This window comes from Schistocerca nitens, chromosome 2 (genome assembly GCF_023898315.1).
Source record: "Schistocerca nitens isolate TAMUIC-IGC-003100 chromosome 2, iqSchNite1.1, whole genome shotgun sequence".
Taxonomy (NCBI): Eukaryota; Metazoa; Arthropoda; class Insecta; order Orthoptera; family Acrididae; genus Schistocerca; species Schistocerca nitens.
In genome coordinates this window covers 1,060,097,023-1,060,115,572 of record NC_064615.1, presented here as the reverse complement: position 1 = coordinate 1,060,115,572, position 18,550 = coordinate 1,060,097,023, and the positions used below count along the sequence as shown (strand labels likewise).

The window sequence follows — 18,550 nt, the reverse complement described above, 5'->3', positions numbered from 1 at the left end:
GATACGTCGAAAGCATCAACAGCAGTCGCTTTGGTTTCTCACGGACTAGAGTTTATGCGAGAATAGCTGATGGCGTCTGTGTCCGTTAAATGCCGATTAATTTGACTTTGGGAAAGATAAAGACAACAGAGAGGCAGTTCTCACGTTACGTTTGATAATGGAAGGAAGAACGAAGAAAAATCAAAGTGAGGGATTGTAGACCCAGAAGAAGCGTTCGAAAATGTGAGAAATTCGAAATTCTCAGAAACGTAGGGATAAACTGTCAGGAAAAGACGTATAGTATACAATGTCTAAGAGAAACAAGACGTGAGAGGACCAAAAATGATGATCACGCATTAAAAAGTGTTTAAGACGAGGAAAAAATCCTTTACATCTACTGTTCAATCTACACATCGAAAAAACAACGAGGAAACAAAAGAAAATTTCGGAGGCGGGATGAAAACACGGGGTGGATATCAACATCAATTATAAAGCTCGCTGATGACAGTGCTAATCTCAGAGAATGTGAGAACTTCCCCGGCTGGGGCCTCCCAGCCAACAACGCCATACGCTCATTTCATTTCATTCCACAGCCATGACTACTACAATCAAGTTTTTGTTTATTATTTTACTGATTAAATCAGAACTTGTTCTTCTGTCGAAATTCTGGTTTTATTATACTTTAACTCTCAGTTTCTTACGTTGTTCATATCTACTGCACACAAAAGATTCTTACTTGTGCATTTTAATTGGAGATAAAACGTTCAACAATGCCGGCCGGAGTGGCCGAGCGGTTCTAGGCGCTACAGTTTGGAACCGCGCGATCGCTACGGTCGCAGGTTCGAATCCTGCCTCGGGCATGGATGTGTGTGATGTCCTTAGGTTAGTTAGGTTTAAGTAGTTCTAAGTTCTAGGGGACTTATGACCTCAGCAGTTGAGTCCCATAGTGCTCAGAGCCATTTGAACCATTCGTTCAACAATGTGATAATGTTACATTCCTGATGGTTCGTCATGTGACCGCAACGGGAGGGAAAACTATAAACCGATTATCCAACGTGTGCTCTTCCCGATGAGGGCAGCGGTATGCCATGTTGTGTTTCGCATGAAAATAAGTGGACTTATTCCTCTAATACCGGCAGATGAAAATTTGATCACTAAGCGTATTAGTATTATTTCCTTGTATGGAACAAAGATTGCGGAATAGTCCCCCATTGGGATATCCGGGAGGGGACTGACGAGCGGTAGGTGACCATAAGAAAAAGATTGAATAACTAACGAAAGGATAAGGTTCTACGGGTGGGGACGTGGAATGTCAGAAACTTGACATGGTAGGATGACTAGAAAATTTGAAAAGAGAAATGCAAAGGTTCAATCTAAATATAATAGGAGTCAGTGAAGTGGAGCGGAAAGAAGACAAAGATTTATGGTCAGATGAGTATAAGGTTATATCAACAGCAGCAGAAAATGGTATAGCGCGTGTGGGGGAGTGGGATTCGTTACTAATAAGAGGGTACGGCAGAGAGTGTGTTGCTGTGAACAGTTCAGTGACACGGTTGTTTTTACCAGAATCGGCAGCAAACAAACACCGACAACGACAATTCATTGATATATGCTGACGTCGCAAGCTGAAGATGAAGAGGCAGAGAAAGTATATGAGGATTCTGAAAGTGTAATACAGTACGTAAAGGGAGATAGAAATCTAATAGCCATGGAGGACTAGAATGGAGTTGTACGGGAAGGAGTAGAAGTAAAGATTACAGGACAATACGGGATTGGAACAAGGAATGAGAGAGGAGAAAGAATAATTGAGTTCTGTAATAAATTTCAGCTAGTAATAGCGAATACTCCGACCAAGAATCACAACAGGAGGAGGTATACTTGGGAAAGGCCAGGTGATCCGGAAGATTTCATTTGGATTACATCGTAGTCAGGCAGAGATTCCGAAATCAGATACTGGATTGTAAGGCGTACCCAGGAGTGGACGTAGACTCAGATCACAATGTAGTGGTGATGAAGAGTAGGTTGAAGTTTAAGACATTACTCAGGAAGAGTCAATACTCTAAGAGGTTGGATACGGAGGTACTAAGGAATGACGAAATACGCAAGAAGTTCTCTAAGCCTACAGATACAGCACTAAGGAATAGCTCAGTATGTAGAACAGTTGAAGAGTAATGGAAATTTCTAAAAAGTGCACTTACAGAAGTTGGCAATCACGGATCTTGGAAAGTAAAACACTGGTACAAAAAAGGTAACTGCGAAGAAACCATGGGTAACAGGTGACATACTTCAGCTGATCGATGAAAGAAGGAAGTACAAAAATGTTCAGGGAAATTCAGGAATACAGAAATACAATCGCTGAGAATGAAATAAATAGGAAGTGCAGGTAAACTAAGACGAAATGGCTGCGTGAAAAATGTGATGAAATCAAAAAGGAATTGTTGGTCGGAAGGACTGACTCGGCATATACTAAAGCCAAAACAATCTTCGATGAAATTAAAAGCTCGGGTGGTAACATTAAGGGTCCAACTGGAAATCCACGTTAAATGCAGAGAAGAGAGCAGATAGCTGGAAAGATCACATTGATGACCTCTATAAGGGGGAAGTTTTGTCTGACGTGATAGAAGAAGAAATAAGAGTCGATTTAGAAGAGATATGGGATCCAGTATTAGAATCAGAATTTAAGAGAGCTTTGGAGGATTTAAGATCAAATAAGGCAGAAGGGATCGATAGCATTCCATCAGAATTTCTAAAATCTTTTGGGAAGTGGCAACAAAACGACTATTCACGTTGGTATATAGAATGTATGAGCCTGGTGACATACCATCTAAGTTGCTTACAAGAATAATATACAGAAGAATGGAAAAGAAAATTGAGGATCTGTTAGATGACGATCAGTTTGCCTTTAGGAAAAGTAAAAGCACGAGAGAGGCAATTCTGACGTTGCGGTTGAGAGTGGAAGCAAGCCAAAAAAAGTCAAGACGCGTTCATAGGATTTGACCTGAAAAAACCTTTGACAGTCTGCAAGATGTTAGAAATTCTGAGAAAAATAGGGGTAAGCTATAGGGAGATACGATTAATATACAATATGTATGAATACAAGCGCCAAGAGGGGATAATAAGAGTGGACGACCAAAAACGAAGAGCACTGGACTAAAAGGGATGTAAGTCAGGTATGTAGTCTTTTGCCCCCATTGTTTAATCTGCACATCGGAGAAGCAATGATGGAAATAAAAGAAAGGTTCACGAGTGGAATTAAAATTCAGGATGGAGGAATATCAATGATACGATTCGCTAATGACCTTGCTAATCTGGGTGAAAGTGAAGAAGAGTTACATGATCTGCTGAATGGAATGAACAGTCTAACGAGTAGAGATTAAGCATTGAGAGTAAATCAAAGAAAGACAAAAGTAATGAGAAGCATCAGATATAAAACAACGGGAAGTTGATGGTCACGAAGTAGATGAAGTTAAAGAATTCTTCTAGCTACGCAGCAAAATAGCTAATGACGGACGGAGCAAGGAGGATATCAAAAGCAGACCACTGGCAAAAAGAGCATTCTTGGCCAAGAGAAGTTTACTAGTAACGAACATACGCTTTAATTTGAGAAAGAAATTTATGAGAAGGTACGTCTGGAGCACAGCATTGCATGGTAGTGAAACATCTGTGGAAAACCGGAACAGAAGAAAATGGAAGCATTTGAGATGTGGTGCTACAGACAAATGTGGAAAATTAGGTGGACTGATTAGGTAAGGAATGGGGATGTACTGCGCAGAATGGGAGAGGATAGGAATACGTGGACAACACTGACAGAGGGGACAAGATTATAGGACATCTGGTAAGGCATTGTGGAATGACTTCCATGGTACCAGAGAGAGAGGTAGAGGGCAGAAACTGTAGAGGAAGACAGAGATTACATCCAGCAAATCCAGCAAATAATTGAGGACGTGGGTTGCAAGTGCTCCTCTAAGATGAAGAAGTTGGCAAAGGAGAGGAATTCATGGCGTGCCCCATCAGTAGACTGCAAATGTCTTGTGTGTTGGAGTTAGGTCCCATAAGCCCTATGTGTGCTTGATATACAGTTGTTATGAAATGCACTACTATCCATTGAGAAGCATACTTCACTTGTTGTAATTGTAGTTCTGTAGGTATAAAACGGATCTAATTTGATTCTTCAGCTGCATTTTGTTTTCAGAAAAACTAGTGGCTGACATTTTTTTAAAATCTACTTGTCTGTCTTTTTGTGTGCGATATCAGCAATTTTGTTTTTCTTGGGAGGGAAGTGGTATTTACGTGGTAGCCCATCTGTATGGGAGTTTCCAAAGGTGTTAATCACCACAATTAATAAGGGAACTAGGAGAAAGCAGTTTGTGAGGGTGGGGGGAGGGTGGTGCTAATCGATCAGGTTCTCAGTGTTTTGCTCGAGAGTTCCTATGGTTAAAAAAACGGCTCGGGCAATGTTAATGTTGTAATTTATCACAAAGCCGATTTATTTTCTTTCTATCTGTGTATCACAGTCCCTTTGCTATCTTAGGATACGCTGCATAATTTTCTGCGATAGCTTATCGTCTCAACGTGCTTCCTTTATTACCTACATATGGCAATGTCATTACGAAAGGGCAATCATTAATCGCTGCTTCCCCATAACACAATAATAGAATAACACGTTCCCTACGTCTTAAAATCGGGTTTAATGTCTCCTTGAATTCTGCTATCCTCGTTTTGTGTCGCAAGCGACAGATGTCTTTCGAGCTGGAATTCTTAAGTGTAACTACAAAGAGGTACATTCCTACGAAGGCGATAAGGGATTGCAAAGGAAAATGGACGATAACGGCTATCTTAAGCCAGCCTAATTTTGGCGGCGCATAACCCGAAAACAGATCTGCTGGTTATGACCAGAGAATTACCGACCCGACGCCAGAGGTTACGTGTCAGCCCACTTGAAGGTCACGCACGGAGTTCATGATGACTTCATTATCATCAGGTCGTTTACTGTCTCGCTCTGAAGGAAACGTGGCACGACACGCGCAGCTCCTTTCCTCGGAAAAGGACGTCTTTGTTCTGGTATCGAAACTTACAAGCCATCAGTGCCAACAGATAACAGACATCCTTACATGAGCGTGAGTCATTAATTATAGCCTGCATTTTTGTTCTTTCACTTTGACAGTTCTAGATTTGTTTGTCGTTATCGTAGGTTGGAAATTCCTTCTGAAAAGAGAAAACCAGAGAAAATTTTTTTGACGTTTCTTGCATTTCTTTCCAGAAGAAACTTCAGGGTTCCTTCACTCCACAGTGGTACTTACTTCATGAGAAGTGATACTGATAAAAATGATTTTTTCTCTCATTGACAGACAAAACACCTTACGCGGGGTAAACTTTAAATGAGTTCTGATTGTAAATTATTAATAGCATCTTCTACTACCGTCAAGTGACAATATATTCGGCTCCAATTTAATTTGAAAATGAATATTCTTTCTTTTTTCTTTGGTTCTGAAAGAAGTTGGCAGACGTTTGTTATGGAAAATCGGTCTGTAGTTTCAGCGGCTCAGGTGAACTGACTGTTATAGACAACACCAACCTCAGGTGATGGAACTATTCTGAAGATGGCCTATGACTAGGCCAAAACCGGTCATTTTAACATAAACGACCATCGAGATTTAGACTGTTTTTTCGCTGGTATTACATAGCTTACAAGATCGCTGTTTTCCAAAAATATTATCAAAAATTTTGTTTCTTGTTATCACTACTATCTTCCAAACTCAATTTCTACAGCTTGTCGAAGATTAGTGTACGTATCTGCTCATCACATACACTACTGGCCATTAAAATTGGTAACCCATGAAGATGACGTGCTACAGACGCGAAATTTAACCAACAGGAAGAAGAGGCTATGACATGCAAATGATTAGCTTTTCAGAGCATTCACACAAGGTTGGCGCCGTGCTGATATGAGGAAAGTTTCCAACCGATTTCTCATACACAATCAGCAGTTGATCGGCGTTGCCTGGTGAAACGTTGTTGTGATGCCTCGTGTAAGGAGGAGAAATACGTACCATCACCTTTCCGACTTTGAGAAAGGTCGGATTGTAGCCTATCGCGATTGCGGGTTATCGTATCATGACATTGCTGCTCGCGTTGGTCGAGATCCAATGACTGTTAGCAGAATATGGAATCGGTGGGTTCAGGAGGGTAATACGGAACACCGTTCAGGATCCCAACGGCCTTGTCTCACTAGCAGTCGAGATGACAGGCATCTTATCCGCATGGCTGTAACGGATCGTGCAGAGACGTCTCGATCCCTGAGTCAACAGATGGCGACATTTGGAAGACAACAACCATCAGCAAGAACAGTTCGACGACGTTTGCAGCAGCGTGGACTATCAGCTCGGAGACAACGGCTGCGGTTATCCTTGACGCTGCATCACAGACAGGAGCGCCTGCGATGGTGTACTCAACGACGAACCTGGGTGCACGAATGGCAAAACGTCATTTTTTCGGATGAATTCACGTTCTGTCTACAGCATCATGATGGTCGCATCCGTGTTTGGCGACATCGCGGTGAACGCACATTGGAAGCGTGTATTCGTCGTCCCCATACTGGCGTATCACCCGGCGTGATGGTATGGGGTGCCATTGGTTACACGTCTCGGTCACCTCTTGTTCGCATTGACGGCACTTTCAACAGTGGACGTTACATTTCAGATGTGTTACGACCCGTGGCTCTACCCTTCATTCGATCCCTGCGAAACCCTACATTTCAGCAGGATAATGCACGACCGCATGTCGCAGGTCCTGTACGGGCCTTTCTGGATACAGAAAATGTTCGACTGCTGCCCTGGCCAGCACTTTCTCCAGATCTCTCACCAATTGAAAACGTCTGCTCAATGGTGGCCGAGCCACTGGGTCGACACAATACGCCAGTCACTACTCTTGATGAACTGTGGTATCGTGTTGAAGCTGCATGGGCAGCTGTACCTTTACACACCATCCAAGCTCTGACTCAATGCCCAGGCGCATCAAGGCCGTTATTACGGCCAGAGGTGGTTGTTCTGGGTACTGATTTCTTAGGATCTAAACATCCAAATTGCGTGAAAATGTAATCACATGTCAGTTCTAGTATAATATATTGGTCAAATGAATACCCGTTTATCATCTACATTTCTTCTTGGTGTAGCAATTTTAATGGCCAGTCGTGAGGCAATACTGACCTTACGACTTATCTTGGAAGAAAGATTAAGAAAAGGCAAACCTACGTTTCTAGCATTTGTAGACTTAGAGAAAGCTTTTGACAATGTCGACTGGAATACTCTCTTTCAAATTCTGAAGGTGGCAGGGGTAAAATACAGGGAGCGAAAGGCTATTTACAATTTGTACAGAAACCAGATGGCAGTTATAAGAGTCGAGGGGCATGAAAGGGAAGCAGTGGTTGGGAAAGGAGTGAGACAGGGTTGTAGCCTCTCCCCGATGTTATTCAATCTGTATATTGAGCAAGCAGTAAAGGAAACAAAAGAAAAATTCGGAGTAGGTATTAAAATTCATGGAGAAGAAGTAAAAACTTTGAGGTTCGCCGATGACATTGTAATTCTGTCAGAGACAGCAAAGGACTTGGAAGAGCAGTTGAACGGAATGGACAGTGTCTTGAAAGGAGGATATAAGATGAACATCAACAAAAGCAAAACAAGGATAATGGAATGTGGTCGAATTAAGTCGGGTGATGCTGAGGGAATCAGATTAGGAAATGAGACACTTAAAGTAGTAAAGGAGTTTTGCTATTTAGGGAGTAAAATAACCGATGATGGTCGAAGTAGAGAGGATATAAAATGTAGACTGGCAATGGCAAGGAAAGCGTTTCTCAAGAAGAGAAATTTGTTAACATCGAGTATAGATTTAGGTGTCAGGAAGTCGTTTCTGAAAGTATTTGTATGGAGTGTAGCCATGTATGGAAGTGAGACATGGACGATAACTAGTTTGGACAAGAAGAGAATAGAAGCTTTCGAAATGTGGTGCTACAGAAGAATGCTGAAGATAAGGTGGGTAGATCACGTAACTAATGAGGAGGTATTGAATAGGATTGGGGAGAAGAGAAGTTTGTGGCACAACTTGACTAGAAGAAGGGATCGGTTGGTAGGACATGTTTTGAGGCATCAAGGCATCACAAATTTAGCATTGGAGGGCAGCGTGGAGGGTAAAAATCGTAGAGGGAGACCAAGAGATGAATACACTAAGCAGATTCAGAAGGATGTAGGCTGCAGTAGGTACTGGGAGATGAAGAAGCTTGCACAGGATAGAGTAGCATGGAGAGCTGCATCAAACCAGTCTCAGGACTGAAGACCACAACAACAACAGTCGTGCATATGGCCTGGTGTCACTTTCCATTGGTTTGGCCTATAAGTTGTTGAGTTGGAATTCTTTAGCGATGTGTTTTGTTTCAGAATCGCCATTTCGGCATTTAGTTTATCAATACCACATGGAAAATCCTTCTGGAGTGACTCGAGTATCTCTTTACCTTTCAGCTTTCATGACATGGCTTGTCAGGCAGAAACATAGAGCTATAGGCGTGACTGGACTTGCAAATACAGAATTTTTTTACAGGAGAAGTGTGCAAACATTTTAAATATTATGCGCTTCAAATAAATCGGTTTCCCACAAAATGGGGAAAAACTATGAAGGCGGATTTTAACACGGTAAACACTCAAAGTCAAACACTAAGTCACTCACTTCCAACTCCACGCAAGCAAACAAGGCGAAGCCTGCGCGTGCTGAATTTCAAACTGCTACGAGATGGACTGTCCACTGTACGTCAACAGTCTGTGCAGAGGCGACCGCAGTAGTGGGGAGCCAATACGCTGGTACGTGTTCGCATTAATCAGAGACACGACCGCGCCTGTGTCCAACTGGAACTCCGCCGTTGTTCCATTAATTTGCAGCAGAAACGTGAGCTCCTGCATCCCGTCTGGTGCCGCTGTTCACACCGCCAAGGCAGCGTACTGGGAGATGGCGGGTGTCGCTGTCACTCGTCAGCCGGGCCACACGCCTGTTCCAGGCCTCGCTTTGCGGCGTACAAAACAGGTGAAATCACGGGACAGCCACTGACGGTGTTGATGCCTTGGGCCGCCATCTGTACACAGTTTCATTAGACCTTTTGTGGGAATCTTTGACAACGAGTTGGAGGAAACTTTGGTATCAGTTTCTGCTCGCATTTGCGACACATGAATGGCGAACAACGTACTCTTTTTGTACGCGTTTGACTGTGCTAACTTTTCTCGGACGCTTTGACAAAGATTTGGAGTAAACTTTTTTATTCGTTTCCACTCACGTTGGGACCCTCGAACGGCGCACAATCTCTCTGTTTGCGAGCTTCTACCAACGATGAGGTCGGTGAACCGTTAACTACTGTTCCAACTACTGAATCCCCCTTCCCACAGTAAATAGTATGATGAAGCTGATCGGCTGACATCAACTGATCATAGAACACAACGATGACGACTACTTCTAGAGAAGTTGGCACCAGAGAAGTTCGAACTACTGGTATCCGTGAGTGGGTGTCATTTTAGCACCTCTGCATACCATTTATTATTAGAAAACAAAGAGGTGAACTCTGACGATCAAGGTAAGTTATTTGACTTGCCTTCTAGTGAAGAACAAGGTCACGTAAATGTTACTGTTGTGGTCTCCAGTCCTAAGACTGGTTTGATTCAACTCTCCATGCTACTCTATCCCGTGCAACCCTCTTCATCTCCCAATAACTACTATAACGTACATAATTCTGAATGTGCTAACTGTATTCATCTCTTGGTCTCCCTCTACAATTTTTACCCCTTCACACTTCCTTCGGCCGCGGAAGCTTAGCGTGGATACTAGAAATCATCACGAAGTATAATACGTATTTTCGTACATATTATCACAAAGTTAGTTTACCAACATTTTTATTTCTCCTTAAACACGAAGTAGTTCAGATTAGTAGAACCTGCCCTGAGAAAACATTTTATGTACACTTGCAATGTTTTACGCTGGAATAAAATCATAAATGAGTGGAAATTTTGCAAAAACTCAGTCATTCGTTTTGGTCCATTCGTCGCTTCATCGATGTTTTATAAACATTGCTTTAAGTTTGAATTTGATCAGATCTGTCTCACCTCCATTTCTAATTTTGTGGATTATTTTGAGACAATTTTGAATGATGGTGGGCAGATAGTCTTTTTCTGGCAATCCACAAACTTTGTATGGCAATTAAGAGGCATAAATTAATGTGTTCTTGCAGACTTGGTGAATGATTGCCGTTTTTAGTCTGTGTAATAGAATTCGCCCAGAAAAAGTCAAATAGACAGCATACCTACACAAAGACAATGCGGAACGATCTCAAAATTGCCTCTTCAGAAAAAGCATTTTCAGTCTATCTATAAGTTGCCGTGATAGAGCATTATTTGAATGGCTCTGTGTATACTGCACATCTATGTTTGAAATACAACAGCCTACTTTTTTTTCAGTTGGGCTTGCAGCGTGTGAATTTAGTCAAAAGTCCAGCAGCTGCAATATAATCTTTATTTGCTTGTATTTAGAGATTTCTGCACAACGGTCTTACCTGTTTCACCTTACAATGCCATTTGAAAGTTCACTTGTGGGTGTAGTGAATAGTAAATCTTATTTACGTCTTAATTATGATCAATAATGTCATCTTTATAAACTACATTTTTATTTGCGTCTAGATTGCGTTGACGAGCATGTGGCATCCTGGGCCAACTGTGAGCTGTCTGTTATGAAATAATATTACTATAAACAAGTAGTTTTTACAACATCATATTTTTCGTGGTAATTGACAGCTATTTGAGATCTGGGATCCTTAGATGGATGTTTACAGATTTCCCATCTTTGAGAGTCAGGGGTGGTGTGTTTGTTATATAGATATTATTTGGTTAAAATTGTTTGTGTATGTGTTATCTGTGGTTTCAAATGTTCATCATTTCAATGATTTCAATAATGTATTCTAAATAGGGCTTGTGTTTAAGGTCAGTTTCTTCATCGAGTAAGTCGTCTGGGAAATTTTTCATATTGATTGGCGACTCCATGTTGTCTTGTGCACAACGACCAGATAACAGGTATACTTGAAAAAAGAGACAGCATTGGTCGTATATTTTTACTATTGCAGAATCGATTTTCTGTCACTGAGTGACCATCTTCAGTGCTATATTGTATAACTTAAATTGGGATGCACTGTTGACACTATGCATTACGGCGATCACATAGACTCTATAGAGTCTATGTGATCGCCGTAATGCATAGTGTCAACAGTGCATCCCAATTTAAGTTATACAATATAGCACTGAAGATGGTCACTCAGTGACAGAAAATCGATTCTGCAATAGTAAAAATATACGACCATTGCTGTCTCTTTTTTCAAATTTTTCATATGTATGTATATATCTAATTCTTCCAAAATATTCAGAGTACGTCCTTTAGATATCTAGTGCAAAATTGGTACAGGGCAGCTTTCATTTTTAAGATATAGGTACATCTTTGGAAGAGTTAGAGATGCACACACATACAGGAAATTTCGCGAACGACTTACTCAGCGCACAAACATAGCCCCTAATTAGACAATTTTATCGAAATTTTCTTCCACAAGAAAGGATGAACATATGAAATAACTGATAACACAAACATAAAAATTTTAACCAAATAATATCTGTGTAACAAACAGACCATTTCTGACTTTCAAAGATGCAAAATCTGTAAACGTACAACATCCAAGGATGCCATCTCTCAACTAGCTGTCAAACAACTACCAAGATAATTTCATGCAATAAAACCCACGTGAGTTTTGTAAGATGATTTTATAACAGACAGCTCACAGTTGCTGCTGGATGCCATGTCGTCGTCAACTCAGCCTAGACATAAGTAGAATGTAAATTATAAAAATTATGTTATTGATCATAAATAAGAAGTAAATAAGATGCACTATTCGCATACCCTCAGGTGCACTTTCAAATGGCATTGTAAGCCGAAACAGGCAAGCTTGTTGTGTAAAAATCTATAGATACATTGCGGCTACTGGAAACGACTTCTTACAGCAGAAGATAATACGCAAATATGGAGTTATTCTGAACAATATTTTCAAATGTAGTTTTCAGAGGGGCATATTTGTCAGAAGGAACAAAAATTACATTTTAATAACGGCAATTCCAGTTGTATGTTACTGTAATAGATTTCAGATAATATTTATACACATTCTTAATGTAAGCCTATTAGTATGCATACATGTGTTATTTTGCAGGTGAAAAAGCATTTTTGACGCGGCAGAGGGACATATTGAGATTATTTGTTAAGATACAGCAGCCTGCTATTATCCCAGAACACATCGATATCATCAAGTCATTCAAATGGGAAGAAATCATACCAAAACTTCAGGTATGAAACATTTATACAACTATTGGGCGAATATCTTAAGTTTGACAGAAGATCGCTGAGAGATGATGTCCTTATTCCAAAGGATAAAGCACCAGTGGAGCGCTTCCTGCAGCTGCGCAAAGAAAATGTCCTGCTGCCACGTAAAGAGGACTTCTCCATCCTGTACAGCAAGCACCTGTGGCAGGCCGTACAACTGTTCAAGGTCCTCTACCACATCCCAGACTACGACACTTTCCACAAGGTAAGGGAAACGTTGAGCTTCTTCTAGCATATTGCATATAACGTCAACGTTATGCTATGTTATGAAAATCGGTTGAAAGTTGGGCGCCTGCACCTGCCTCTGAAATAGATTTGTGCTCTAAAGGTGTAAAAATGTTCGGCTCTTTTAACAATTTGACGTCAACTTCAAGATTCCGTTTTCGACAAGATAATTGGAACGTTTCTCTATACAGGGTGAGAAGGAGCAACAGTTAATGTTTTAGGACATGGTAGTACAGACTAATCCGAATGAAACATTCCATGCAACGTGTGTCCCTAGTTTCTCTATTATTACAGAGTCGCCGCTGGTTAAGGTATCATTTCGCATGTTGGCCCACCATTGCTATGGGTTTATTTGTCGACTATCATTCTTGTTTTGAAATTGAAGTATTCAGTTTGTTCATCATTTGGATTTGCAGCTCAAGACCGCCATAGTAGCAGTTTAGACAGAGAGTTGCACCTGACGAAGGCGATGGATGCAATCGTCGAAAGCTCGAGGTTTTACCCTTAACTGACGTAGCAAGAAGTCCGAGGGTGTTTTTAAAACAGTGCTGTCGCTAAAGAATTCGTTCTCACATCAAATATGTACTATTCCTCCTGAAACAGCCGGAATACACTGATGAGCTTTTTTCTGCATCTGGTTTGTAAATGGGCGGATTTAGCTAATTTTGGGGTGCTGAATACACTGCTAAAATCAGTTTTTCTCTATGACGTCACATGTCCTAGATATAAAGCAGAATAAAAAACTATAATAGCGAAACCATCCCCCAGGCTGTGGCTAAGCCATGTCTCCGCAATATCCTTACTTTCAGGAGTGCTAGTTCTGCAAGGTTCGCAGGAGAGCTTCTGTAAAGTTTGGAAGGTGGGAGACGAGATACTGGCAGAAGTAAAGCTGTGAGTACCGGGCGTGAGTCGTGCTTCGGTCGCTCAGTTGGTAGAGCACTTGCCCGCGAAAGGCAAAGGTCCCGAGTTCGAGTCTCGGTCGGGCACACAGTTTTAATCTGCCAGGAAGTTTCTTTGTAATAGCGAAAATTGACACAATTAGGTCAAACAAAAATACACATTCAGAATGTTTGAAATCAATAATGTTTTCTTTGCATATATGGGCATGATGCCAATAAAAGGTCCAAATTAGTTCATAAGATATTTTCACCTTTAATCGTCTTTGGTTTTTGAAAAATACGACGACAGAGCTCTTCTTTTGTTTGCCGTTTAATCTCCCTAACAAGACTCCAGTGGCAGTCACTCATCATTGAATGGTTCCAATGGTCTTGGTAATGGTGTTCCATGGTAAAAATGTCTTGGTGAAAGCGTTCATCTGCTCATCGCTTACGGCTTCCAAATTTTCAGGGAAGAAATCAAGGTGAGAATGTAAAAAGTTAATTTTAAGAAACATTCTACACCCCATGTTCTTATAGTTGTCCAACAGATCATTCACAATGCTAACATAGTTTTTGTCTTTTCTGTTACCCAAAAAGTCCTTCACGGTTGCTTTAAAAGAAGACCAACCAACTAATTGGATAGCTCTGAGTTTGGTATCAAAGTTTAGATCTTTCAGCAATTTTCTTATTTGTGGTCCAACAAATATACCTTCTTTCAGCTTTCCCTCATTTAATTCGGGAAACTTTTCTTTTAAATGACTGAAGATCTCACCTTCTTTATCCAGAGGTTTTACAAAATTCTTGATAAGGTCGAAGTTGATATGAAGGGGAGGCAACATGATTTTATTGGGCTGAACCAATGAGGGATTGTTCGCATTTACGTTTCCAGGAACAAATGACTTCCTTGTAGGCCGTTCCTTGACTGTATAGTGGTTCTTCGTGTCACGGCTGTCCCAAAAGCACAAAAAGCAGCAGTATTTCGTGAATCCAGCCTGTAAACCTGTAAGGAGTGCAACAACTTTTAAATCACAGCAAATCTGCCATTCATGATCCTTCATTTGATTGCCACTAGCAGCATGGTTTCATAAGTTTCTTTCATGTCTACTGCGTAAGCCAAAGGTACCGATGGAAATGCTTTGCCATTACGCAGTAGTACGGCTTTCAAGCTGGTTTTACTGGAATCAATAAATAGTCTCCACTCCCGTGGATTATGTTTTACACCTAGCTGCATCATCAGACCATTGAATTCCGTATGTCGAAATATTGAGCGAAGGAAGCACCTCTTGATCGGAAACAGGAAATTTTTGTCCCTGGAGCTAGAAGGTTCCGTTGTTGCAGTCTCGACCCCAAGAGTTCAGCTCATTGGTTCGAAAGTTTTAGATCGCAAACCAAATCGTTCAATTCCTTTTAATTAAAGAGATGACGCGAAGTGTCATGTTACTGAGGGCAGCACTCTTCTATATGTTCAATACTTTCTGATTCACTTGACATGGTGTCTGGTTCCATGGCTTTCAAAATACAGACAGGAACACGCAACCCCTCATCATGGGGCACAGGCAAATGCACGTTTGGATTATGTTCTGTCTAGTTTTTCTTGAACGTCCCGAAATGTTTGTAAGATAGAAGTAACAGTCTGAATAATAGTCTTTAGGCTCACACCGCAGCATCGGGCCATCGGAACAGCGAATGGCAAGGCTCGGCTTTTTCCTTTCAACCACTTGGTTAAGGTTGTAGTACAGGTTATGCAGGCAAAATGACGTGCAAAATTTTTACCTCGATGAAAAACAGGACAATCACAATACAAGTGTATATGCCTTCTGAACCATATCAGTGATTGGATTTCTTTGGCCTTTTGGGGTGAATTTCGCACACATAACAAAAGTTGTTGGGGTGTCTCAGACAGCAACGAGAATTACTAGTTGCCATTTTTCGTAGTGTAAGTTTTAAAAACAAAAAGTTTGAACTATCTTTCAAAGGAAACACTCACTGAGGATCACTTTCACACCACTGGATTACCACACCAAACATTTACTGACGATTTATAGATCTTATAGCTCTCCTCTGCAAATCAAAAACAAACAATTAAACATAAAAACAGAAGAACAGTGAAACGCGAAATACTGAATACGAACAATAAAAACCTTTAAAAACTCAAAAATGGTACTTGCTAGAACATTATAAAATGTATATTCGGATTCTACACACCAAAATAAACACTAGTTGATGTGTTACATCCCAGATGCAAAATGGCTGTTGACTAGTGTTATAATAGTGTGTTGGTGTGTCTTTGGAACACTATACAGCAGCCATTCTGGGTGACATAGTCTCAAAAAGTCTTTGGCAAGTTTTCGGAGGTGTGTGAAGACGCATGTTTATCTACATCTGACACTTCTCGTAAATTATTAAGTGGTGGTTTTGGGCGCGGAGTTGACAAACGGCAGCTTTCCAGTTATGTTCCATCAGGCTCACACGTGGCGAATTTCGTGGCAAGGACATCAACATGAGATTAGATTAGATTCAGTTTTCGTTCCATAGACCCAAAAATTAGATGATTCTCGCAGATGTGGCACATGTCAGAAAGTATAACATAGAAAACATAAAACATTTGAATATAATACTTACTACCCTGATCATTTGTTAGGAGATTGTCGAAATAGGTGAATACATTACAATAAACTGTAAATTCTAATGTGTACCCAATTAATGTATTGTCAGAATGAAACATTTTTATGCACTTTTAATAAATGTATTATATACAAAATAACTAATCTTTACTGTTGTGATCAAGTGCTGTCAAAACTGAAATATAATAGACATTTTTACTGAAGCTTGTGTAATAGCCTATTTTAAGATATTCATCTATAGAGTAGTAGGAGTTGTCAATCAAAGAGTCTTTCAAACGCTGTTCAAATCTTGCTTTATCTGAAACCAAGTTTTTAATGGTTGCTGGAAATTTGGGTTCTCTCAATGCTGCTGGACCCCTTTTTGGACCAAGGTAAGTGATTTTAGGTCTTTATGTAGATTGTTCTTATCCCTAGGATTGATGCTATGTATTGAGCTATTGATTGGAAATATATATTACTTGCAAGAAATTACATTAGGGATTAACTATACTGAGAAACAGTGGTTGGAAACAAAGTTCCTTGAACAGGTTTCTACATGATGTTCTCGAATTTACAGCGCAAATGATTCTTGTTATACGCTTTTTACGCTAAAAACTTTTGCTCAGTTTGATGAATTACTCCAGAATATGATCCCGTATAACATAGAATGAACGGAGGCAAGGTATGCAAGTTTTTTATATTTATATCTCCTACATCTGACATCATGCCCTTCCCAACTGAATTTTTTATAGAGCTGTAATCCCAGAAATTTAACTCTTTCAATCTCTTCGATCCGCGCCGGCCGGTGTGGCCGAGCGGTTCTAGGCGCTTAAATCTGGAACCGAGCGACCGCTACGGTCGCAGGTTCGAATCCTGCCTCGGGCATGGATGTCTGTGATGTCCTTAGGTTAGTTAGGTTTAAGTAGTTCAAAGTTCTAGGGGACTGATGACCTCAGAAGTTAAGTCCCATAGTGCTCAGAGCAGCCAGCCAGCCAGTCTTCGATCCGCATCTCTTCATATGTTATACATGCTGGAACGAATTCTCTTACAGATTGTGGGTCATTTCACAGTTTAATAACAGCTAATTAGCTTTAAATTATTTACTAAAGTTAGTGAAAATTTGATTAGCAGCTATTTCTAGATCTATACTTGACTTGCTACTTATTGCGATGTTTATATCATCTACAAACGAAACAAACTTAGCATCTGACAATGTAACAGTCGACAGGTCATTAAGTACAAGAGAAAAAGCAACTGACCCAAGATGGAACTTTGAGGAACACCACATTACTTAATTCCCAATTAGATGACGACTGACATTACTGCAGAGATATTTCGCAACGATGACCTTCGTTTCCTGTTAGTTAGATAAGACTCAAACCATTTTGCAGCATTACCAGTCACGCTAATTTACTTAACATAAGGCTGTGATTCACACAGTCAAAGGCTCTAATTTATTAGCTAATGAATTACGTATATTCTCACTGTAACTCGGACAGTATATTGTTTGCAGTCAGATGCTTAAGGAGGCGTTTGAACACAACCTTTTCAATTTTTTTGAAAAAGCCGGCGAAAGTCGATAGTTTGATAGTATCTCTTTATCCCCCTTCTTGTAAGGAGGCTTAACTTCAGCATATTTTAGCCCGTCTGGAAATGTTCCGCTGGCAATAGATTGACTACACGAATAACGTAAGACAGAACTTAACTCGCATGAGCAATCTTTGATTAACTTCTTTAATATGTTGTGATACCCATTAGAATATTTATATTTTAAGGATTTTATGATGGATGATACTTCTTTGGAAGACGTGTCATTGGCATTTCAGTGAATTTATTTTCAAAGACTGGTCTCAGATTGCACTGCTCACCGAACCTGATAACCCCATGCTGTCAGTAACAGAAACAAAGTACTTGTTTAAGAGGTTTGCAACACTACATGCGCTTGTTACCAACGTCTCATTTATTTTTAGAACTATCTGTTCATCTTCCTTTTTGGCCACACGTGCCTCTGTCTTCACTATATCCCATACAATTTTTATTTTGTTGCCTGATGTAAGTATCTCTTTCTCACCATAAAGCTGCTTGGATTTCTGGAGTTGACTGTCGTCTTTCTCAAACCACTGTAGCACATTTCTGCCCTTGTAGCAGGGAGGACTGCAAACATGAAGAGAACTAGGTAGTCCGCAATAGCGTTCACTTAGTCCACAGCTGTCATAGTGGTTTCGGTTAATCAGATGTCCCGCGGAAGCCGAAATGAAGGTCGTCCACAGCATAATGCTGGCGTACGTGGCACGGAGCAAGTTTCGAGGAGCCGTTCGCCTCGATGACTGCGTATCCGGAGAGGACATCGACCTAGTGTAACAAGAAAAGTGATTCAGCTGACCAGGCAAACACGTTTCCATTGATACACTCTCCACTCTAGATGAA

The 18,550-nt window shown here is 40.6% G+C and overlaps 1 protein-coding gene across 1 annotated transcript in view; it reads left to right on the top strand.

Annotated features, from left to right (window-relative positions):
* LOC126237420 (allergen Cr-PI-like) overlaps positions 1–18,550 on the top strand; it is a 123,816-nt gene that overhangs the window by 4,706 nt on the left and 100,560 nt on the right. The window contains exons 2-3 of the mRNA XM_049947528.1: positions 12,248–12,381; positions 12,464–12,622. Coding sequence (XP_049803485.1) covers positions 12,248–12,381; positions 12,464–12,622 — 293 coding nt within the window. The remainder of the gene's footprint in view (positions 1–12,247; positions 12,382–12,463; positions 12,623–18,550) is intronic.